Source organism: Hypomesus nipponensis, chromosome 6, assembly GCF_054491055.1.
Source record: "Hypomesus nipponensis isolate SF chromosome 6, ASM5449105v1, whole genome shotgun sequence".
Taxonomy (NCBI): Eukaryota; Metazoa; Chordata; class Actinopteri; order Osmeriformes; family Osmeridae; genus Hypomesus; species Hypomesus nipponensis.
This window is the reverse complement of record NC_140366.1, coordinates 5,878,746-5,903,452: the sequence shown is the minus strand read 5'-3', so window position 1 is coordinate 5,903,452 and position 24,707 is coordinate 5,878,746. Positions and strand designations below refer to the sequence as shown.

Sequence of the window (24,707 nt, the reverse complement as noted above, 5' to 3'; positions counted from 1 at the left end):
TTCTTTCTCCACTCCATTACTCTCCCCCCCCCCCTCTCCTCCCAGCATTCCTTCTGGTCTCCGCCGCTTGCAGCACCTGTGCTGGTGAGGCCAGGCGAGCGGCCGTAATTAGCGGCTCCCTAAGAGAGGAGGCAGACGGGAGGTCATCCCTCAGAAGGAGTCGGCGACCGCAAAGCCGTTCAGCTTTGTTTACCCAGCCACAGACACCTCCGCTCCACAAAGACCCGTTTCATCCCAGGCAGACTACCGCCGCCCCCCCCCCCCACCGCCCCCCCCACCGCCGTCCCTCGCCGATAGACTCAAACGCTGTTCTAATCTTGTCTGACTTGGCCAGGCTAGTTGGCTCCGGCCAGCCCTGGGTGTCCTCCGAGCCGGGTTCTCTCTGACAGATCCAGGCCAGAGATGGAGCTCGCTCTGGAGGTGTCAGAAGGTGAGAGTCTCACAGACAGAGAGCCACCGCGGAGGAGCCTACTGATCGTCGTGTTGCCCAGAGAGAGAGGTGGCGGCGATCCACGGAGCGACCGGCGGGGGCCGGGTGGGTGGGTGTGCAGGTTCAGCTGGTCCTGGCTGTGTGGACTTCAGGAGAGCTGATCTTCGAGGCTCATTTCAGCCCCGCCCCGTCGCACACCACTGGGAGCCCGGAGAGAGTTCAGAGCGCTTAGCGCATCTGGATGGTGAGTGAGAGTGTGTGTGTGTGCTTCAATTGATGTGTGTGTGTGTGTGAATGGATGTGTGTGTGTGTGGCTCTACAGACCCCCGGCCTCATTTCCAAACCAGTGTACGCCTGGTGCTGCTCACCTCCTGCGACCAGTCCGACAACATATCGGCCAAGCGCTCGGCAACAATCCACGACCTCGTTCATCACGCTGTTCCACGGCTGCCCTGGCTTGCTGGGAAACGGCACGACCAAACGCCCCGCCCCTTCTCCTCCTAGCGTTCTCCTTTTGCTCCCTCTTCTCTCTCTATCTATGCCAGTGTGTCCTCCGATACAAGGGAACCAATAGCATCTAGGACAGTAGATTAAGGCGGAAGGGGGATTGTTTGGGGGGAAAAAATGATCTGAGAAGTGGAGGCTTTTGGGGACAATCTGAAAGGAATGCGTTTTTTGGGACCACTCAAAAGGATTTGTTCAACCGTGTGACAGTTAAGAATGTTACCATGGTTCTTCATTTAAGGTCAGTTTGGAAAGAGTCGGGTAGAAGTTTGTTGGTATCCCCAGGAAAACAAGAGTTCACAGAGAAGCCGTCGGGAGGGAGGGGCTGGGAGGAGGTGGTGTGTGTGTGTGTGACGTTCTGATCTTCCTACGCTCGAAGCTTTGTCTCTGCTCTTTCAACGTCTCCTTCACCTTCTCTCTCTCTGATTCTCTCCCTCTCTCCCTCTCTTCCTATGTTGCCAACTCCACAGTACCTCCTGCGGGTCAGAACAGCATCTCCAGGCTCCCATCCACAAAAGGTGTCCTACATAAAAGGGCCCCCTGTGCGGTATTCCTGCCATCTGCCCGGGCAGCCCACCCGCTTACCCCTCAGCAGGAAACTGGGTGTGACTGCCACGTAGCAAAGGCAACGCCATATCAGGCTCAAATGGTGTTCGCAAACATGGCCGCGCACTTGATCGTCCTACCCGGAACAACGCACCCAGGGGATGGGTCCCATCGGGTGCAAACGTGAGGCGAATCAAACGCGCCTCATCTCTTTCTCAATGAACCTGCGTGATTGATACAGAGCGGCTGACCAACACATCAAACTGCAACTGAGACGGGTCCAGACCCAGGTCCTGCCCTCTCCGACCTCCCGCCACCAGGCGGCGCCGTCCGTGGGCTTGATCCTGACTGCTGGCGTGGAGAAAGGACGGAGGAGCCAGGAATTGAGGAGGGAGGACAGAGGAAGCCAGGAAGCGGGAGGGGGAAAAGGCGAGGGCCTAAAGCACAGAGGACCGATGAGGGAGCAGGGAGAAAGCATGGCAAAACCGAGTGGAACACCGAAAGCCAAATGAATGGGGACTTGGGTAGTGGAGGGATATACAGAAACAGTGTAGTGTGCGCGCTCCACTATCCATTCACCCAGTGCAGTGGTGCTACATCATTGAGAAAGGCCATTAGTTATCCCGGCTGCAAGCTGTCTGCGCTGCGATTCTCTCCTCCCTCGTATCAACCCCCCGTCTCCCTCTCTCCCCCCCCCCCCGCTCTCTCTCCCTCCCTCCCTGTCTTGTTTTCTCCATTTCCTACCAGACCTCCCCCCTCCTGTTCTTGGATGGGGAGAAGTCAGAGCATACCGCCAAAGTGCTTGAGATTATCTTTGATATGGAGGAGTGGGATCATTTACCACCAGACTGATTGAGACTTTCTTTGATATCAAGAAGAAGAAGGACACTTCACCTCCAAAGTGTTTGAGACTATCTTTGATATGGACAAGTGGGAGATCTTACCTCCAGAGTGGTCGAGACTATCTTTGATATGGACAAGTGGGAGATCTTACCTCCAGAGTGGTCGAGACTATCTTTGATATGGACAAGTGGGAGATCTTACCTCCAGAGTGGTCGAGACTATCTTTGATATGGACAAGTGGGAGATCTTACCTCCAGAGTGGTCGAGACTATCTTGGATACAGAGGAGAAGTAGGCGTCCCACAGGAACTGGGTCTGCTGTCTGAGGGACAGGATCCTGGCTGGCTCCACCCATCGGGTGATGGAGGGAACCTGGAGGAGAGGAGCAGAAAGAGAAGAAAGACAGATCTAAATGAAAGGAGCCGTGGTAGCCAGATCAAGACAGGGGGAAATGAGTGTGAGTGAGAGAGAGAGAGAGAGAGAGAGAGAGAGACAGAGAGAGAGAGAGAGAGAGAGAGAGAGAGAGAGAGACAGAGAGAGAGACAGAGAGAGAGACAGAGAGAGAGAGAGAGAGAGACAGAGACAGAGACAGAGACAGAGACAGAGACAGAGACAGAGACAGAGACAGAGACAGAGAGAGAACATGGATCATTCCCTGACTAATACACGTCTTCCTTCTGGCCCTGGGAGCTGCAACCACCGCATGCTGTGTCTGAACGGCCCCGAGAGACCCCGATGACATCATTAAGGAGGGCCCTCAGCTGAGCCCAAGCTATGGGTCCCCGAGGCCCAGTAAGGAAGCACTGGACCCCGTCAGTCTGGTGGACAGACTGATGACCCCCTGCCCAGCATAAAGGTAAATCACAGTGTGTGCGCGTGTCTACGCGCGTGTCGTTGCGCCGTGTGCGTCTTGTTTTTCCCTCCTCGACGTCAGAAGAGAGCAGCAGCAGTGTCGCCAGCAGCCCCACTCTCCTGCTGTCCCCTTCTTCACTGTCACAGCAGGCCCCCAAACACAGGCTGTCTGGGTGCTGAAGCTCACCATAACACGCCCGGGAGCTTTAATGAATCCCTCACAGCCACGGCATAGAGAACTCAAATCAACCACGCACCGTGCTCACAGATAGGCTGTTTGGTCTGTGTGGTTGGTGTGTGTGCGTGGGTGGGTGTGTGTGTGTGTGTGTGAGTGTGTGTGGGTGTTTGTGTGGGTGTGTGTGTGTGTGGGTGGGTGTGTGGTTGGTGTGTGTGTGTGTGAGTGTGTGGTTGGTGTGTGTGCGAGTGTGTGGTTGATGTGTGTGTGTGTGTGTGTGTGTGGGTGGGTGTGTGGTTGGTGTGTGTGTGGGTGTGTGGTTGGTGTGTGTGTGTGGGTGTGTGGTTGGTGTGTGTGTGTGTGTGAGTGTGTGGTTGGTGTGTGTGTCGGTGTGTGTCATCCAGGAGGGGACATCTGATCTACTCCACATGTAGTTTCCGTGGTTAGGCGGGTTCTTTTGCTTGACAATATTAGTACATACTGAGATTTCATTTTCCCAGCAGGCAGATCCCTGCTCTGCTTGAACATGGAAGTCCATTGTGTTGCTTCTGCCTCCACTGGGGGGTAGATGTCACAGTAAAGTCAAATTCTTGACCCGCGTCTTCAGCTGTGTGTGGGGTAATCCCTTTTTGTGTTTGTGTCTGCACTCTTGGATGTCTCGAGATATGTTTGTTTCTCAGTCGTCTAAATCCTGCTTTCGTGCCAGGGCTGCTGTACACGACGCTACCCTACAGTACGTGCCATTCTAGGAAAAAGCAACAGTGGTGCTAGACATGTTCAAGAGTTCCAGCAACCTGTAGTGGCAACTGTTTGGGTGACTAATGCAACTCATACACATGCACACACAAGTGCACACGCTTCATTGGGCTTGACAACAACACGGAGGAGGAAAGCAAAGCCATCATCATCAAAGATGTTTTCTTTCCTCCTTTTGCAAATTGTTCCGTTCAATCCACTTGATTCGCTTCTCTCACCGTCTCTTCCTCGCTCTCATCTCTCTCTTCTTCTGTCTCCTCGCTCGCTTTGCTCTTCCCCTCTCTCTGTGACAGTTTCGTCCCTTTTTTTTCTCTCCGTAAGTGCGTAATTCAATTAGCCTAAACAAACGTCTATGTGAAAATGTTTTTCTTTTTTATTTATTTTTCCGCTAAGAGAGGAAACTCCCAAAGTGCTTTTTTATCCTGGCAGGCTGTCTCCCTCCCACTGACGTGTGACAACAATTACCAAGCTTTCAGAAAGAAGGAAAGAAGGGCATAGGACTCCGAATGAAATAAAAACCAATAACATTTGCATCTCTGAACGTCTTCCTCTTGTTCAACACTGTATAATCACAATTAATTACAGGGCTCGCATTAAAGCCCATTTACAACTTTTAATAGGCGTGCCATTGTGTGACTCAATTGTCTGAGTGCAAATCAAATTAAAATCACATCTTAGTGTTAATTAGCAGTCTGTTACGTGGCGTGTGCGTGCACGCGGGTGTGAGGGACAGGGCAAAGTGTGCATGTGTGCTTGAAAGAGAACGAGAGAGAGTGTGTGTGTGTGCGTGTGTGTGTGTGTGTGTGTGTGTGAAAGAGAAAGCTTGTATGTTTGTGTTAATTAGCTATCTGGTACAAGGCAGATTGGGTTCCTGCCAGGGGGGTTGGGTGGAGGTCAACAACTGTTGGCACATAACGCATTAATCACCAAGGTAACAGAGGTAGGGGTGGGGCTTAGGTGAGGGAGGATGATGGGGGAAGAGGGCGACAGTACCACCTGATTAGATATCCATCACTGTCGTTCCGTGGCCTCTCCCCTCCCCTCCCCATTATTCCTCCATGTTCGCAGCAGTGAGGAAAGGGAGGTTTGGAGCAGCTGCAGTAATAAGGCTGTTCATTAAAACAGGAGAACATCACACGTCTGACACCATGAGGACATGAACAGGTTCACTCGAGAGGCCTTCCTCAGGTTCCTTCCGGGCCACCTGGTTGCCAGGTTGGCGGTTGGTGTGCACGGCATGTACCTGAGTGTGTGTGTGTGTGTGTACCTGAGTGCGTGTGTGTGTGTACCTGGGGGGGGGTGTGTACCCTGGCAGGCTGTCTCCCTCCCACTGACGTGCGTGTGGTTGCGTGTCTCCATCCGTCCCTACCTGCAACAGCAGCCTCTCGTCCCCCAAGATGGCCGCCTTGCTCCAGTCGATGACCTCGGAGAAGGGCAGCTCCCAGCCGTTGCTGAGGAGGACGGGGATGCACGCCGCCTAGGGGTGGAAGGAAAGCACGACACTGCTCAGCTACTTTCCGGAAACAACCGGACAGCCAAACACGGGGTCTCCTTGCTGTCGGCTGTCGGCTGTCTCACACGAGGTGGACTTGATTGGAGGGTCATTAGAATGAACAGACCTATCTGTGGACAGGATCGCATAAATGAGGATCAACCATCAACGGGATCAGAGAGATTACATTGGCAGGTAAAGGGGATCCGATAGAAATAGGAGGTTCTAAAGCGGCCTCAAGCACATTCGAACAAAGACTTTCTGAGCTGCCTTCAGGTATGGCCGAACAAAAATCCTTTCCACATGTAATGCACCTTTATTGATTTTCACACAGTTTTTCTCTTGTTAGTCAGTCTCTCAACTGAGCTACGGTTTCTGCTGGAGAAACGAAGACGGCCTAATATATTAGCGGCTTTCATAAATTCCTCCACAGTTCCGTCATTCAAGGACTCTAATGTAATTATGAGGTTTTAGTAGCTATTCATCACCAACACACGCACACACGCGCCGTAATGTAATGAAGCGGCGCAGAGCACTCGGCTGAAAGCATCAATCCACGTTTAAAGTTCACAGCTACACTGGGATCTTCATCGTTATAAGATGACACTGTTCTGGGGCTTAGGGAATCTTAGTGGAGCGCAGAGTCTAGGATGAGTGGACCGGAGACCGAAAATCCCCTCTGCTCAGTAGTGATTAGTCGAGTCGGGCTCGGAGAACAGTTCTTCTTTGGGACTGGCGAGGAGTACAAGGGGATTGCGAGCGAAGCCGCGATGCTAACGTAGCAGTGTGGAACCCATTCCTCACGGTGATGTAGCCCTGCCTGACACTTATACGGTTCAACCTCCCTCAGCCTCTAAATATGTCATCTTGGTCTGATGCTTGACTTGGCAGCAGGTCAGTAGGATCTGATACCTGCTCCTCTATAAATATGAATTTCAAGCCGCATAGGATGAAAGCGCAGGCTGTCTGTCAAGTCTAAAAGCCTTTTTATGTTCTCCGTTCAATATATCCCTCGGAGATTGGAAAGGGAGAGAAAACGAGGCCCAAGCACTAAAGTCTCGAATGTCTAAGCCTTATATAGACCCCCAACTCTACCTGCTAAACGTTACCTCCCTCCCAGCTTCATTAAGAACCAAATTCCTTCCTCCCAGCTTCATTAAGATCCAAACTCCTCCCTCCCAGCTTCATGAAGATCCAAACTCCTCCCACCCAGCTTCATGAAGATCCAAACTCCTCCCTCCCAGCTTCATGAAGATCCAAACTCCTCCCTCCCAGCTTCATGAAGATCCAAACTCCTCCCTCCCAGCTTCATGAAGATCCAAACTCCTCCCACCCAGCTTCATGAAGATCCAAACTCCTCCCTCCAAGCCTTATTAAGATCCTAACTCCTCCAGCTTTATTGTGACCCTTACTCCTTCCTTCCAGATAGTCCTGACACAATAATAGCAAGCTTCCACAGACACCCCTCAGTCAGCCAGGCCCAACCAACTTAAAAATACAATGATAACAATTTGGTGAGCTGAAACTGAAGAACAGTGTTCTGTAGAGAGAGCCCAGACTAACAATACTACACACAGGCTGTTACATTAGACACAATAGAATTATGTGCTGACGTTGTATTGTCATTGTAAGTGGCCAGTGCAAAAAGGAGAGACTGAATTCTATTGGATATGCTATGCTATTTACAATGCCATTGCTGTGCCATCTGATAATTGAAATTAGCATCCAGAGAAAATGGGCAAACAAATGTAAATGTAATAGAGAGACACATGGCGAGGAAAGATAAAAAGAGATAAACCAGCCAGGGTTAATCAGGTGTTTATGACAGTCGGTGGTGTCTGTAGGCAGATTTAAAAATAGCCCTGGTCCATCTAGCTACAGTACTCAGAAAGCTGTTCTGCGGCTGTTTGTGAGGAGATGACAGCTTGTCAATACCAATCAGCCAAACATCAGGGCCCTAGGCCTACTGAGAGCTCCACATGCAACTTGGATTTGCGTCGCTTGGCAGTTAGCCCCAGCCAGCCACCAGCAAACCATTAGCTAACCCTGGCAAACAACTGGCTAAAAAGCTAACCCCAACAACGAGCTACCCACCAGCTAACCAAAAACGAATTCCAGCACCCAACTGGCTACAAGGTAACCCTTGCACCCAGACCCAGCTGGCCATTAGTGGAATCTTTCAGAGAGAGAAGAGACAGACAGGGTGACAGGGGTGTGGTGGGGGAGACTCCAAACAACATTGAGCAGTACATGTTAAAGCTGAAGAACAGATACCCTCCTAATGCACTAGGAAAGCTCAGTCTCGAAGACGACAGCTCTGTTGACACGTGAACAAAAGAAGGCTGGATAACATGGCCCCATCTATACAGTAGGAGATGTTTGTAAGGGTGTGCTTCAACGGTCCTGGTTGCTAGGGTGGGGCGGTCAATGAGAGGTTTAGGGGTAGAGCACTGATAGGGTTAGGGTTGAAGCATTGCGAGGGTTAGGGTTAAGGCATTGTGAAGGCTAGGGTTAGGGCATTGTGAAGGCTAGGGCTAGGGCGTTATGAAGGCTAGGGTTAGGGCATTGAGAGTTTTGGGTGTACCTGCAGAGCTTCTAGGAAGCGGAACGATCCCAGCCGACGTCCTCTTGGCACCAGGCAGAAACTTGAGTTATGGAGCAGTTCCTGGTAGTCAAACCTAGAGACACACAAGTCAGAGTACGTAAATACAGATGCAAGTATATTGGTATGCAAGTATACAGGAGTACAGTGGAATAAAATAAGAACAGGCAGAACTAGGACACTTAGGGACTTCAGTCGTGTTCTGAGATTTGTTCAGGTAAATGCCAAGAGCTGACTTCTTTTGTTTGGGTCACATATGTAACAACCTGACATTTACTCCAAACACAAGATGACAAGGAAAGACACCGCAGAAGCGTCATACACACAAGCAGATGGACAGAAAAACGGACGGACAAGGGTAGAAAGGAGGGTGTGGGGTAGCACAGACACACACACACACACACTTGCAAATGTCAAGATGGACTCCTCTGAACCTGAATGACGGAAATGGATTTCTACAACAACCTGTCAGGAGTTTAGTGTTTTTACAGTTTTTACAGAGACAGATGGGGACAGGGAGAGGGAGAGAGCGGGATATACAGAGATAGAGAGAGAGAGAGAGAGAGAGAGAGAGAGCGAGAGAGACAGAGACATAGACAGAGACATAGACAGAGAGAGAGAGAGAGAGAGACAGAGACAGAGACAGAGACAGAGACAGAAAGAGAGAGAGAGAGAGAGAGAGAGAGAGAGAGAGAGAGAGAGAGAGAACAATAGAACAGAAAAACAGAAGCTCGGGTAGCGCTGAACATTAATAACAGCCTCTCTTAACCATCTTAGCAACGCTGGAAAGGTGATGTGGGTGGAACAGTAGAAATGTCAAACAAATAAAAGGATTACAAAAAGTCCTACGCATCCATTAGTAAATTATACCTTCACTCTAAACACCTGGCTAGTTTAAAAAGAGGATCTCCCGCTTGACTACCTCACAAAGGGAGAAGTGTGGGAATGTCTGATAAAGTCAAATAATGAGAGAGTGTGTGTGTGTGTGTGTGTGCTTGGAAGGTGAAAGTGTGCTGTCCTTGTGTCATATTTCTCTCAGGGATGACAAGAAGAGGTGTCTACTGTGGCACGTCACTGGCTAGCTGTCACTGTCCGACACGTCAACACCTCCCACCTTGGTGCAAGGTCATCCTCCACCATCGTGCAGTGACAGCACACGCTGAAAACTCTGCGCGGCAGCGGCACAAAAAAAACTTCTGCTTCAAAGTTCTCTCATGTTAAATAGGCCTCAAGTGATACTGTTATGGGACTTAGCTTCCATGAGAGACAGGAAACGTGTGAGATGACGAGTCGATGCTTACAAATCAGACAGCCGTGTTCCTCTGGGAACCATAGGAACAAACAGCCAACGTACCGCAACACACGAGACATTTGGGGCCCCCTTAAGAGTTGGGGGTCCACTCTCGCAATTAAAGAGAAGGATTTGAACTTTGGGGGATCCTGCGCTATTGGTGTCGCCCAGCATCAACCCCCTTATAACTCCAAGACCTCTGACACATTTGGAACACTGGTCATGACTCCACTGCAAGGCTGACGCTTTCAACCGAACAGCTCCGTGTGTGGCCTAACGCTTTCCAGCAGGACAAATGAGCCGAAGCCAGCAGGGGCGGGCTCCAGGTGACACGAGGCCCTACAGCTCTATCTGCCAGGGCCCTGGGAGATGAAGACCGAGACGAATATTTGACCTTTCTTTCACTCTGGCATCGTTAATTGGACTGTCGACGTGAAAGAATAGATGGCTGACACGTCGGGCCTTCCTGGCAGCCGTCCGCCGGTCGGTGTGGTGGAGCTCGGAGCTCGCTGTCACAACGTTATGTGATTAGGATCCTCGAGTCTTGAAACTTGGAGCCTCGAATGGCGCGCGGTGCGCACACAGCACAACACGTTTTCCGCCAAGGCAGAGGGCCGTGCACTCGGTCCGTTGGAACAGTAGGAGCCGTGAGGCGGTCGATAGGGAATGTCACGTGGATAGCTTACGCGGAGGGAGAAATCCATGAGGGCAGAGACAGCCGCAGTAGAGGCAGGAAATTAGTGGTTCAGACACATCCTGGAGACAGCGAACACAACGGGGGGGGGGGGGGGGGGGGGAACGTGGTTCAACACAGCCGTCTTGTAAGCTGCGATGAAGAACTGCGGAATCGAAAACACCGTGTGTGTGTGTGTGTGTGTTTGTGTGTGTGTGTGTGTGTGTGTGTGTGTGTAAGCGGAAGGGAAAGGGAGACAGATGGGGATTTGACGTGTGAGAGAAATGATGCTCGCGAACAAATGTCTGTGTGTGAGGGAGATTATCTCTGTGTGTGTATGAGTGCATACCTGTTGCGTGCTCGTGTGCAACCAGAGCACCTGCTCATAACCGGGATTTCTCCTCCTACAGTCCCCCTTTCCTTCTCAAGGAGATAACATTCCTTTCTTGTGCTTGTTCATTCAAGAGGACGCTAAACCCAGGATGCATTTCAGCACCTGTTCGGTGCTGAGAACTCAGGTGCGTGAGGTCGTAGGTCACATATCAACACTCCTACATTCCAACAAGAGCATAGAGCCAGGAAGCCAAAAGGACTGCAGGTCCAGATGAAGGACTGGATCGGTAAAACTTTAGATTCAGGTGCTCATAATAAGCATCAGTTCATGGGTAATAAAAACATCAACACATGTTAATGTTAACTGGCGCTTTTATTTCAATAAGCTCATCTTTTGATGACGCTAACCCTAACCCTTACTAATATTGTTAACACTAATACGGCGTAATCTGCTTCATACATATTAATGCTAATAATCATCTTATTGGGGCTTTATCTATTAGCTAATGCTTATTACAAGCACCTGGATGTAAAGTGTTACAGAATAATTAGCTGTAATCGTCGTACATAAAACAGCTAGCGCAAATGCATAAAAAAAGGTTTTCTAAAGATTTGCATGTTGCCTCGGGGAGGGCAACAGAGATAAACAACCATATTTTTGGATAATGAATTGATGACAATAAACCCAACAGTTTAGTGGCCACTTACAATGGAATGCTTATCATTCCGTATAATCCTCCATGTAACTTAGGGCAACAGTAAAATGTGCTGTTGCACTAATGAATTTTCTTCCTGATCATAAGTCTCACATCCAGTTTATCACTTGAATACTCTCTGAGTGGACATCATTACTGTGAAACAACACTGCTTGCTCAGATTCCATCAATTAAACATGCCCTTCCCGCTGACAAAATGAGGATGGGGGGAGGAAACGAAATCTCCATATCAAAGATCAATATTCAAATTCCAGATATTGAATATTTATTTTTACGTTCAGTTTTGGCTGATATAAGGAAGCCGTGCTCCTTCAAATTGCTGAGCGGGAGCCCTGGAGAGCTCTCCCAACAGGAAGTTACAGATACAACTCCCCAACAGCCTGAGGGGATGGAGGCCCACAGCAGCAGGAGAGGGCAAAGAAGAGGGGGAACGAGCTGGAACCTTCCGGAAGAATAAAAAGGCTCCTCCACCTCCGGCAAGAGGAGAGGGGCCGGGCTCTGGCGGCCATGACAGCTGGTTCCCTAGCAGAAGGAACCCTGGCTTAGACACCTCTCATCTTTTAGCGAACAGCACCACCGCGGAGCACTGACGGAGAGCACAGCCAGGGCCGGAGGGACCCCAGGTGGTGATCTCCCTGAGGGAGGGTCGGAAGCCTCGCTGTGGATGCTCAGCGCAGGGCAGAGCAGGGATAGCTTAGGAGGCTAAATCCGATCTGAAGGAAAGCCCTCATAGACCAGGCCGTCATGGAGGAGAACCTGGAGGCCTGGAGGACGAGGCTGGGTCTGAGGCTCTTTTGAAGCCTGTCTGGAAGTGTGAAGTCGAGGGGACCAGGAATGACCAAGGCAAGCTGGCGTACCTGGAAGCTTGATGCATGAACACCCTAGAGAACTAGGGGATCAGGAGGAGAACAGCAAGCACCTCACGGCAAAATCCATCGAGCAAAGCAGGAGAGCAGAAGAAAGAAGGACGTTCTTAAGGCTTAACAGCCCTCAGTGTGTGCAGACTGAGCATATGCAGACTGAGCGTGTGCAGACTGAGCGTGTGCAGACTGAGCGTGTGCAGACTGAGTGTGTGCAGACTGAGCGTGTGCAGACTGAGCCTGTGCAGACTGAGTGTGTGCAGACTGAGTGTGTGCAGATGGAAGTATGCAGACTGAGCATGTGCAGACTGAATGTGTGTAGACCGAGCATGTGGAGATTGTGCGTGTGCAGACTGAGCGTGTGCAGACCGAGCGTGTGCAGACTGAGTGCGTGCAGACTGAGCGTGTGCAGACTGAGCGTGTGCAGACCGAATGTGTGTAGACTGAGCGTGTGCAGATGGAAGTATGCAGACTGAGCGTGTGCAGACTGAGCGTGTGCAGACCGAATGTGTGTAGACTGAGCGTGTGCAGATGGAAGTATGCAGACTGAGCGTGTGCAGACTGAATGTGTGCAGATTGAGAATGTGGCTGCGTGTGAAGTGTCTCGGGTAGGAGCAGGTCTCAGCTGAAGCACCACTCTCTCATCTCAAATGACAGGTCTGATATGGGCTGAATAAGACACTCAAGAAGACAAAGGGAGAGAAAGGGGGAGAAAGAGAGAGAGAGAGAAAAAAAGAGAGGGAGAAAATAGAATTTCCCTGTATTTGCTGTGAACTCTAATACTCCCTCCTCTCTCCCTCTCTTCTCTAATCCTGTTCAAAGCTCACGTTTTCCAAACTAATTATTTCATCATCACTGAACCAAGACACCTGGCTTTCTGTCTAGGGCGCTGGAGTGGAGGGGGAGGGTGGGTTAGAGACACAGAAGGGAAGAGGAGGAGAGAGGTAAGGAGAGAAGGCAAATGGAGGAGTAAAGACGTAGGAAGGGCGAGTGAGAGTGTGGAAGGGGGGAGGGGGGCGGGAGGGGGACCTCCTGTCATTTACAAACGACAGGAGGAGAGAGAGGCCGGAGATAGTCCGAGGAAGAAAGTGGGAGGAGAGGGGCAAAGAGAGAGAGAGAGAGAGAGAGAGAGAGAGGGGGGGGGAGCGATGGAGAGCAGAGAGATGGCGGGGAGAAAATGAGAAATCGATGGGGGACTGGAGAGAGCTCCTCCTCCTCTTTGACAAAGGTCAGCGGCGCCGCTGCGGACGGCGGAGTTCCGTCGGCTGGCGTGGTCTACAGTGGAGCGCCTCCGGACCTCGACCACGCGATCCAGCCACGCAACATGCAGCCGTGTCCACACGGTCATGCATTATCGAGTCACTGCATTTCTGCACCATGACTATGATATAATACACAGGAATAATTGTATATTGGAGCACCCCAGTGGCACACCTGGTAGAGCCCATGCCACGTAGGCTGAGGCCTTAACGCAGGGGCCCAGGTTCAAATCCCGCCCTGACAATTGTCCTTCCCCCTCCCTCTCCCCCCTACAGCCCCTGTGTCTCGCGGATGCCATTCTTTTTCCCGGCACGCTGTCAAACACAAGTGTTGAGGTCCTGTGTTGTCAGAAACAGCACTGTGCATGATGTACAGTGGGCACGTTACATTCAGCTTTAACAGAAACAACGTGAATAACGTCATTTCACTAACACACCAAATCTCTCTCTCTCTCTCTGTCTCTCTCTCTCTCTCTCTCTGTCTCTCTCTCTCTGTGTCTGTCTCTCTCTCTCTCTCTCTCTCTCTCTCTCTCTCTCTCTCTCTCTCTCTCTCTGTCTCTCTCTCTCTCTCTCTCTCTCTCTCTCTCTCTCTCTCTCTCTCTCTCTCTCTCTGTCTCTCTCTCTCTCTGTCTCTCTCTCTCTCTGTCTCTCTCTCTCTCTCTCTCTCTCTCTCTCTCTCTCTCTCTCTCTCTCTGTCTCTCTCTCTGTCTCTCTCTCTCTCTCTGTTTCTCTCTCTCTCTCTCTCTCGGTCTCTCTCCAGTCCTTCAGTCCATTCTTTGTGTGTCGTGGAGCTACAGAACTCTAGACCAAGTACCTCACAGCGGCACACACACTTCACTAATGCTCCCAACTAAAACCCTGCAGGTACCCACTCCCACACGCATTCACACACACACACGCTGTCATGGATACGGATCCAGATGAATACAAAGCAGACGTTTGAGTGAAATGTCAGCAAGAGGGGTTACACAGCATGGGAACAGGAAAAAAACTTTTCGACTCCAGGGCTCACGACTCAACACTCGACACACACACAGGCACACACAAGCACACACACGTACACACAAAGAACAAGAGCAGCTTATTCGCCTGGATCCCACCAACCATCCAGAATGGTCCCACTCCGGGACTATTCACAGGACAACTTACAGCCAATCTCCAACAGTGGTGTTTCACTGAGAACACAATGTACCTGTCTCACTTCCTGTCAAACTTTGAACTTCCCTTCATGACTCACTCGTGGTCGGGTAGTGCCTGACATGTTGGAATCGGCTGATGTCGCTGTGCGCGTGTATGTTTTTTGTGGAAAGATTTGAGTCCTGAAACAACAGCGACTGTGTGTTGAACCGAGGCAATGAAAAGCTTTTTGCTTTCTTCCTCGCCAGCCTGGCGTCACCAGGGGCCAAGGATAGGAACCCTCAGACTCTCTGGAACCCACTGCTCACTGTACACTGGCGCTCCACCAATTTAACAAAAGCGTTGATGTGAATGAACAATGTTTTCTCTGTGTGAATAATTTACCTCCTCACATACCTCTACGCACACACACACAAACACACACACACACACACACACACACACACATACAAAGTTCAACACAAACGTATTTGCTCAAGTCAAATTAGAAAAAGAACAATGAATCACAGAGAAACTAATAAACCTCTGGTGTTTCTGTGCGTGTGCGTGTGTGTGTGTGTGTATCTCCTGTGCACAGTCATTAAAGCCAGAGGGAGAAAAAATTAAATGACTTCTGATATCCCGGTGTGTAAAAGCATCCAAAGCTCACAGGAGATACACACAGGAAGCAGGAGACTGAATACTATGCGTGAAGCACAACTACTTGAGAGACTTTCGAAGCAGAGCTGACAGGACCCAAGCAGATCTCCTCTGCCTATTAAAAGTGAATAGCCTGCCAGCGACAACACTACTGTACTTGACTGGGAAGCCTTTCAGACTCCCAGAAGCCCTTTGATATTGCATTTCGATTTCCGTGAGGAGTGAGGTGAGGGAATGGGTCACTCAGAGACAGAGACAGAGAGATCCAGGTTGAACCAGGTCGTCTGAACATTCCGACGAGAACGATTCTGATTTTGTGAGAGCAACAGACAGAGCAAATGTCTTTGTCACCAGGTCGTCCCCCTCCCCTGTAAGGCGATGACTGTTACTGTAATTGCGTTGTTGACGTCCACAAGGAAAGAGAGAGAGCGTCATTTGGCTGTTCCAATCCACCACCCTGCCCTCAACACACACACAGAAACGCATCCTTAATCAAGAAGACCCCACGGAGGAACAGAAGGGGGCGAAAAGGAGAGCGTCATCCATCCGTCTCACCTTCCTCTGCCCAGAACATCAAAAAGGCACAAACAGGGGAAAAAGTGGGCAGGAGCAGGTATGCAACATCTGTGCAAGGCACCATGCATCTTTTATAAGCCGTTAATCCATTCCTTGTATAACTCGATATAAATCAAATTAGCTGTGGCTACAATGCTGTCAGCAACGCTAGTCATCGGATGGTGGTTCAAATCCCCTGGGGGCTGAAAGGGGGAGCGGTGGAAAGGAGGAAAGAACGGTCACGTCCGATTTACCCCTCCTTCCTCTCTCTTTCTTTCTCGCCTGCAGGGAGGGGAGATCTGTGTATCCCGGAGGAGCGAGCAGGTTTCTTCAGAAGGAGAGGAGGGGTGATGAACGTGTTTCAAGACGACAGCCACAAGGAGGGCGAGCCCTGTGAAAACTAGACTGGTCTTGAATAGACTGGTCTGGTTTGGTCTGGACTGGTCTTGAATAGACTGGTCTGGTCTGGACTGGTCTTGAATAGGCTGGTCTGGTTTGGTCTGGACTGGTCTTGAATAGGCTGGTCTGGTTTGGTCTGGACTGGTCTTGAATAGACTGGTCTGGTTTGGTCTGGACTGGTCTTGAATAGACTGGTCTGGTTTGGTCTGGACTGGTCTTGAATAGGCTGGTCTGGTTTGGTCTGGACTGGTCTTGAATAGACTGGTCTGGTTTGGTCTGGACTGGCCTTGAATAGGCTGGTCTGGTTTGGTCTGGACTGGCCTTGAATAGACTGGTCTGGTTTGGTCTGGACTGGTCTTGAATAGACTGGTCTGGTTTGGTCTGGACTGGCCTAGAATAGACTGGTCTGGTTTGGTCTGGACTGGCCTTGAATAGACTGGGCTGGTTTGGTCTTGAATAGACTGGTCTGGTTTGGTCTGGACTGGCCTTGAATAGACTGGGCTGGTTTGGTCTTGAATAGACTGGTCTGGTTTGGTCTGGACTGGCCTTGAATAGACTGGGCTGGTTTGGTCTGGACTGGTCTTGAATAGACTGGGCTGGTTTGGTCTTGAATAGGCTGGTCTGGTTTGGTCTGGACTGGTCTTGAATAGACTGGTCTGGTTTGGTCTGGACTGGCCTTGAATAGACTGGTCTGGTTTGGTCTGGACTGGCCTTGAATAGACTGGTCTGGTTTGGTCTGGACTGGCCTTGAATAGACTGGTCTGGTTTGGTCTGGACTGGCCTTGAATAGACTGGGCTGGTTTGGTCTTGAATAGACTGGTCTGGTTTGGTCTGGACTGGCCTTGAATAGACTGGGCTGGTTTGGTCTGGACTGGTCTTGAATAGACTGGTCTGGTTTGGTCTGGACTGGTCTTGAATAGACTGGGCTGGTTTGGTCTGGACTGGTCTTGAATAGACTGGTCTGGTTTGGTCTGGACTGGACTCATTTGGTGTAGCCTTCAACCCCCCCCCCCCCCCCCACACACCTCCACCCCCCACACACACACACCTCATCCTGGCTACCAAACCCAACCCTTCCCACTCCCTAAGAAGAATGGGGCTCGGGGACGAAGGGCTGGAGGCGGATTGGCTGGCTGGCTGTTCTCACCCTCGTCGCATCAGCCAGGAAGTAAACAGTATTCCCTGCTGACTGGAGCCTCTCAGGTCATCCACTCAGAACGAACAGAGACCAGACTGCTATTCATGTGATGGTGTAGCCTGTGTCATTCCAACAAACAGAGAAAGTTTACTAATGGCTAGGCTAGGCTAAGGTAGAGTGGATGGTGACAAGGAGGAAGGAGATGGAGAGATGGAGGGGGGTACAAAGAGATAGAGAGATAGAAACTGAAGCAAAAAAGAGGGGAGGTGGGATGGAGTGAGTGAGTGAGTTCACAGTGTCAAACTCCCAGAATGCCTGCGCTGCAACCTGGAAGTGATACTTTAGTCCAAATCACAGACCGACTCTCTATTTCTCTGTTTTTATATTGGCTGGATATTGCAGTTATTATCTTATAAAGATAATGGGTCGCCAGCAGAGAGAGAGAGAGAGAAAACGACTTAAGTGAGAATACAAACACAACCTTTTTCTTAACCTTTTCATTGAGCCATTGTATTCAGAAGTCATAAACCACGATCATAATGTAAATCACAGCTCAAAGACTCTAACCAGAGAGAGAGAGGGAGAGGGAGATATGAGGATGAACAAGGTAGTCTTCTGACCAGAACAATTTGATTTGGCGCGAGATCAACACACAGAGTAAAACTCTTTGGCACCAGGTTTCCCCCTCTAAGCTGGTGAGTTAATTATGTTGTTGATGACCACAAAGACATAGAGAGAGAGAGAGAGAGAGAGAGAGAGAGAGACAAAGAGAGAGACAAAGAGAGAGACAAAGAGAGAGACAAAGAGAGAGAGAGAGACAAAGAGAGAGACAAAGAGAGAGACAAAGAGAGAGACAAAGAGAGAGAGAGACAAGAGAGAGAGAGAGAGAGAGAGAGAGAGAGAGAGAGAGAGAGAGAGAGAGAAATGAGAAAGAGAGGGATGTTTCAGGTTGCATGCCCAGAGTCAGTGTTCTAAAAATGCATAACCACAGACACACACATTTGACTGTTCCTTCCCCCCCTCTGACACACAGACAGAAATCCTTAATCACAAAGGGGACCCTTTCTCTCCCTGAGAATTAAACAGTAAGGGAACTTACTAAATCTTTATATTCTAGTACAGTCCTGGTCTTTGAATATACTGATTATGTCGAAGTCTGAAGTCAGTCATGTTTGGAGTGATGATGTCCCTGCCCTATCTCACCAGCATCCAGTCTCACTGCTAGTAGGAGTAAAATTCATCAGACAACGCTGGCTCTGACATCAAACGAATTCCAACGTCTCAGCCAATCCAAATTGGACACAGATATGGATGTGTGTAATGTCCAGCCAATAGCTATGACTCCAAATCACATGAATCAGATTTTCAGCCTAGATAAATACACCCTCGACCAATCACAGGAAGCTACGCTGGAAGGCCTCCACTGCCTAGTAATCAGCAGCAGAACTCTGTACATTAGCAGGACAACATCTAATGTCCATCTTGACATCAAAGGTGTGTGTGCGTGCTGGTGCGTGTCAGTGTGTGTGTGTTTGTGTGTATGTTTGCGTGTATTTGTGTGTGGGTCTTTGCGATGGTGTGTGCGACCCATCTCCTCATCCCTCCACAACTGTCTCTTCTCCTCCTTCCATCCCCGGGGTAACAAGACAGACGGCATACCTCCTATCGCCATACCAATGCCTGTCAGAGATGCAGCGGATATCATCGCATCCCAGAAGCGTGTGAGTGTGTGCGTGTGTGTGTGTGTGTGTGTTAAGAGGTGCAAGGTTGTTAATGAAGCAGCTCTCCAGGATTGTGACTCATGGAATTAGCAGCTCGGAGACGCTTAAACCCTCCAGCGGCCTTCTGGGTAATCCTTGTAGACATGATATATGGGATCCTGGTATCCTCGACAACGTGCATGCGCATGTGCGTGTGTGACAGCCTTGCGGGTTACTGGAGGGGAGTAAACGGATGTGTTTTTATTGAGGAGAGCCATCCAGACTTCTGAGCCCTATGAGGCTGATGTTACACACGCACGCACGCTTGTGTGTGTGTGTCTGTGTGTGTTAAAGAGGGTGAATGTGTGCAGACCTGTCACAGTGTTAATCACTATCATCCATTACACTTACCTTCAGACATGTTCAGTAGTAAAACACTTCAAACAGGCGCTCTCTAATCGGGGATCCCACACATACTCTCTCTCTTACACACACACACACACACACACACACAAGGGCACACACACACACACGTACACACAGGCACATGTGTGCACACACACACACACATCCACACACAGTATAATGTTGTTTACACACCTCTCATGTCATGAATAATCACATTAGTAGAGAACAGCATTACAACAGACAGACAGCATCCTGGTGGGTGAGGTGTGTGTGTATGTGTCCATGTGTGTGTGGGTGTACTGCTGTGTGTGTGTGTCATTCTAACTCATGACCAGTGCTTCCCGGACCATCATGAGGGACTGTGTAAACAGCATTGGACAGGCAAGAGTAGAGGAAGGAGCCACAAACGAACAAAAATCCCATCCTCATTCTGACAGGGGCAAGTAATGGTGTTCTGATTCAGACATTTCCTTACCCATGTCATCTGTGGTGATATGGTGCAGATTCATGAACGCCCCCTTCCTGTGAATGCTTCATCAAGTTCGGCGAGATCAACTACGCTGGCAGACAGCTGACATTCATCACCTGACAAATCCAGAGGCTTCGATGCAAACCAAAGTGGAGGTCCCATATCTGTTTGTGTAACCGGTGTGTATCGATGGAACTCAATCCTCAGGTATGTAACAGGCCACCCACGTAAACGAATAGCTAGCTTTTCTTTGGCGTAGCTGGTAGGGGTTGCGCTTGGCAGTCAGAGGTGGCGTGTTCGAGACCAGGCAGGGACGAACAAATAGTCCATAAAGCCTTCTGACGGAAGTGCACAGATGCCCTCTCTCTGTCTGTCTGTCTGTCTGTCTGTCAATCTCACGGTCTGTCTGTCTGTCTGTCTGTCTGCCTGTCAATCTCACTGTCTCTCTGTCTGTCTGTCTGTCTGTCTGTCTGTCTGCCTGTCAATCTCGCTGTCTCTTTGTCTGTCTTACTGTCTGTCTGTCTGTCTGTCTGTCTGTCAATCTGTCTGTCTTACTGTCTGTCTGTCTTACTGTCTGTCTGTCTGTCTGTCTGTCTGTCTGTCTGTTTGTCTGTCTGTCTTCTGTCAGCCTGTCTCACTGTCTGTGACATCTCTCCCCAAGAAAACACCTCCAAACCTCTCAATCATCGGGACCTCTCGGTACTGTGTCTCTGAGCCATTCAGGATCCAGGATGCTTCCATGTCTAGGAGCCAATAGGATGTCAGACAGTTGACATTTGTCTCCCCTGCAGGGTCATTACAGTTGTGTTGGCCGTGCTCTGGGAGGCTCAGGGGAACATTAGTGACATTAGAATAGGAGAAAGCTCTCCTCAGCAAATTAACTGAATAAAATGATGCCTTTAGGGAGATGACCTCCTGTACCACCACCGAGAGACAATATTAGGCCATGAAGGTTACAGAATGGGAGTTATGTATTCAGCCTGCAGTATGTGTGTGTGTGTGTATATGCTGGATTAGTGTACATACCACAGAGTATATGTGTCTGTTTTGTGCCATTCATTTGAGTTTCTCACCTACACAGCTATGCATGAAGTCTTCTGTGTCATTAACTCATTACTGTAACAAAGACCACAAAGATGCAACATTTACGTATGTAATAAGACAGCCACGTGCAGGACCTTAGAAAGTTTTATCTTTTATCTTTAATGAAATCTTTTTTTTTTTTTTTTTTTACAGTGTAGTATGTGAACATGCAGACCACACTAAACATACAGACAAACACAAGTATGAGATGTCCTGATGTACAGTATGTTCCTAAGGTCCTGTAGCAGCAATAGCCTCTAGTCCTGTTTGCTGCTAACAGAAGAGCCAGGCCCAGGCCCAGTACAGTAACGTTACCAAGCTCCAGTCATGAGCCCAACACACCAGAATGGGCAGGGAGGATTGTCACTGAGTAAATATAAGAATTCGAAGAACTAATAGTAATGACGAGCATGGTGTGTACATCTGCTCAATGAAAAATGCCCTGAGATAATTAATGATACCTGAGGATTCAGCAATACATTAGTGTAATGAAACTTTTGATTGTGGTGAGAAATAAATGTGGTGAGAAATACATGTTTACAATTGTTTACAATTAGTTACAAGGCTGCAGAGAACAGTGCAGACTTGTATTCTACGGTTTTAATTACATTATTTTAATATAGTCAGTCGTGAACTAAAGTGGGCCGGTCTAAGGCATGAAACTCCAGGACTGAGTCCCATGCCGGCCCTGTTGGAACGTGTCATAAACGTGGTTTATAATGTGAACGTAGACCACGTACATATGTTTGTACATTTTTTTTTTATCCCCCCTCAAATCTAGTTTATTCAGGATAATAGTACACATTTAAAATTATAAATGCTTTTTTACAGAAAAGTTCAATTACAGTTTTTCTCCATTGGTTTGGCTCATTTCACGAAACAGAAATGACATTCTCATAAAAACAAGTGCAAACCTCCAAACCGCTGGGCAGTTGTTCACAACAGAATTTGTCATTCCTTTAATCAAATTGCAATTGTATTGGCACATCCTTCTAAATGACAAGTGCAATTGCCTACAGTTTGCACACATTTCAAATGATTTAGCACATCTTTGAAATGGTTAGGTATAATTGCCTTCAATTAGGCCAACTATCAATTGAAAATATCTTGCTGGTGTAAACTGACTGTTGTTTCTCAGTCAAGTGGTTGTTCTCTGCAAAACATATTGGCATCATTTATTGTGTACATCATCACCTGCACAATAGTTCACTCCACTGTCAAAATCTTTCAGGCACATACTACCATGAAAAACATGATGGTATATTCTGTAATATGGATATCTTGGATCATCTGCTTACAGTCATTGTCAGGTGCAACGAGAACTTTACAAAACAAGGGGACACATTTGATCACCAATCACACAGTAAGTTTAGTTAGCTGACAGGAGCAATGCAGCAGTATAAATGCTTCCATCAAATATATAGAGCTTGTCCCAGGCCAGCTTGGGGGCAACATCACCATGTGTGCTGCCATTTCAGAGAATGGTGTAGTCACCCACATTCCCAGTCTTGGTCCATATAATACCCAGACACTCCTGGTGTTCTTGGACCGCCTGCACTCTGATCTTATCCCTCTACATGAGAGGGGTTTGGTAGGGCCTCAGTTTCTTACATTTGTCAAAGATGAGCAGGAGAGTGAGGACGACAACTAGTGAAACTCCAGCTTTGCTTTACTTTCTAACTGTATGTGTTTCCTTTATGCCATGAAATGCACCCTCTGCAACTCGGACTAGGAAGGGGTCACATGCCTGAAAAGTACCATGGTTACTCATACTAGTCCATCCAGTGTACAATAGGAATCATTTGATGCTGGGATATACAGAACAGACAATAGAGGAGGTGCATTTCTTGCCAGGCTTACTGTAATGCACCCCCCTGCTAACTCTGACTAGGAAAGTGTCACTTGCCTGAAACTTACTGTGGTTACTCATACTACTAGTGTAGGTCATACATAATGTTAGTTTTGTGCTTATTGTATGACAGTATATTGTGCTGTACACATTTCCTGCTACAGTAACCATGATGTATGGCAATTACAGTAACAATTTCCATGGCAGTGTAAGTGCAATATGTGATGTGAAACATTGTAGGCTACTTTTGAATTACAGTCATCTTTTTTCTGTTTGATACACATTTACATTTTACATGTATTCATTTAGCTTTTATCCAAAGCGACTTCCAAGAGAGAGCTTTACAAAAGTGCATGGGTCAATGATCCTAAACAACGAGATAACATTGTGGTTAGCCAAAACATGAAGCATACATTACAGTATTGTTGTTTGCTTTTTCTACAGGTACACTCTTGCACTTTCGAGGTTCATGTTGTTTAGTTGTAACTTGTTTAGCTACATGCTCTTATGGTTCTTCCCTTTTGCACTTATTTGGGTTTCTCACAATGTATGCTTCATGTCTTGGCTACCCGCAATGTTTGGGGCTATTGCGTTGTTGTGGTCAGTGACCTATGCACTCTTGTAGAGCTCTCTTGGAGGTCGCTTTGGATAGAGGAATCTGCTTAGTGAATACATGTAAATATAGATTGAGACACATTGTATTCTGGAAAGAAAACATCTACTACAGAAACTGTAGCACAGTGCACATGAGGGATATTTCTAAGGTCCACTGCCATACTGACAAAACATCTAAACATTTTGACCTGCAGTGTTTACACAATGCCAAAGGGACCTTTCCTTTTGGGGGCACTGAGTATTTGGATGAGAAAAGGATTTAGTTTTGACTGATAAGTTGTCTGTTTTAGGAAAGAGATGACCCTTTGCAGGTGTTCCATGGTGTTTTGCTGAACCATCTGGGTTACTTTGGCAAATGTATTTAAAGGTTTGAGAATGTTCTCTTTTTTCTCGAGAGATCAGCCAAAGCAATTGAGAAGGAACTTTTCATTTTGGGGGCACTGGCTATTTATCAGAAAAAATGATTTGGTTTTAAAGCATGAGTTAACTGTTTTGGGTGAGATATGACCTTTTGAAAGTGATCTATGTAGTTGTGCTGAACCATATAGGCTATTTTGCAAAATGCACGTGGAGCTTTGAGAATGTAATTTATCTTTCAAGCTTTGAGCCAAAGCAATGGAGAAAAACTGTAATAAAAGAAATGTTTACCGGCAAAGAACAGCTTGTAATGTAATATCACAGATATATCTTGTAAATTTGGTACAGGAAAATTACAATTATTTTATGGTTAATTCATGTTACAGTAATAAAACAATTTTCAAATTCTGTAATTTAATGGGTTTAATCTGGCGTCCCAGTTTCCAGATTGTTCCTGTTTCTTTACAATGTTTTTTTTTTACAGTGTACCTTACTGTGTTTGTGTTCTTGTGTTTGTGTGTGCCTGTTTGTGCATCTGTGTACGTGTGTGTATATATGTGTACATGTGTGTGTGTGTGTACGTGTGTGTGCGCGCGTGTGAATAGGACTCCAAACATTCCAATGGTCATTGATGACAACACTTCAGTTGTGGAAACACTTTGAAACACGTGGGACCTCATAATCACATTTGCTATGTAAGTAACAATCGAGCAAACTGAACTCATATCTGGATGTTTTCACGTCGTCGACAGGTAAAGCAGCGTATTTGCTCTTGATGCGTCTGTGTAATGTGGTCTAGGATTATAATCCACAACAACTGATCGTTCGGTTCACATTTATTCAAGGCAAACCGAAAGATCAAAACTAAAGATCAAAGCTAAAGGCAAAACGAGAAAATTACAAATTAGTGATCAAACACGGGCTTTGTGTTTTGCTTTGCAGAAATGATTTCACAATGAAAAGAAATCCACGGAGCCAGGCCGAAAAGGAAACAACATGACCTTGTTTCATAATAGGCCTACGTAAA

At 48.2% G+C, this 24,707-nt stretch overlaps 1 protein-coding gene across 3 annotated transcripts in view; it reads right to left on the bottom strand.

The window, feature by feature from the left end:
* LOC146286663 (exostosin-1) overlaps window positions 1–24,707 on the bottom strand; it is a 122,650-nt gene that overhangs the window by 23,515 nt on the left and 74,428 nt on the right. For all 3 annotated transcript variants that reach the window (XM_084699775.1, XM_084699777.1, XM_084699776.1), the window contains 3 exons: window positions 8,182–8,275; window positions 5,475–5,582; window positions 2,575–2,694 (listed from right to left, as the gene is read on the bottom strand). In XM_084699775.1, coding sequence (XP_084555901.1) covers window positions 2,575–2,694; window positions 5,475–5,582; window positions 8,182–8,275 — 322 coding nt within the window. The remainder of the gene's footprint in view (window positions 1–2,574; window positions 2,695–5,474; window positions 5,583–8,181; window positions 8,276–24,707) is intronic.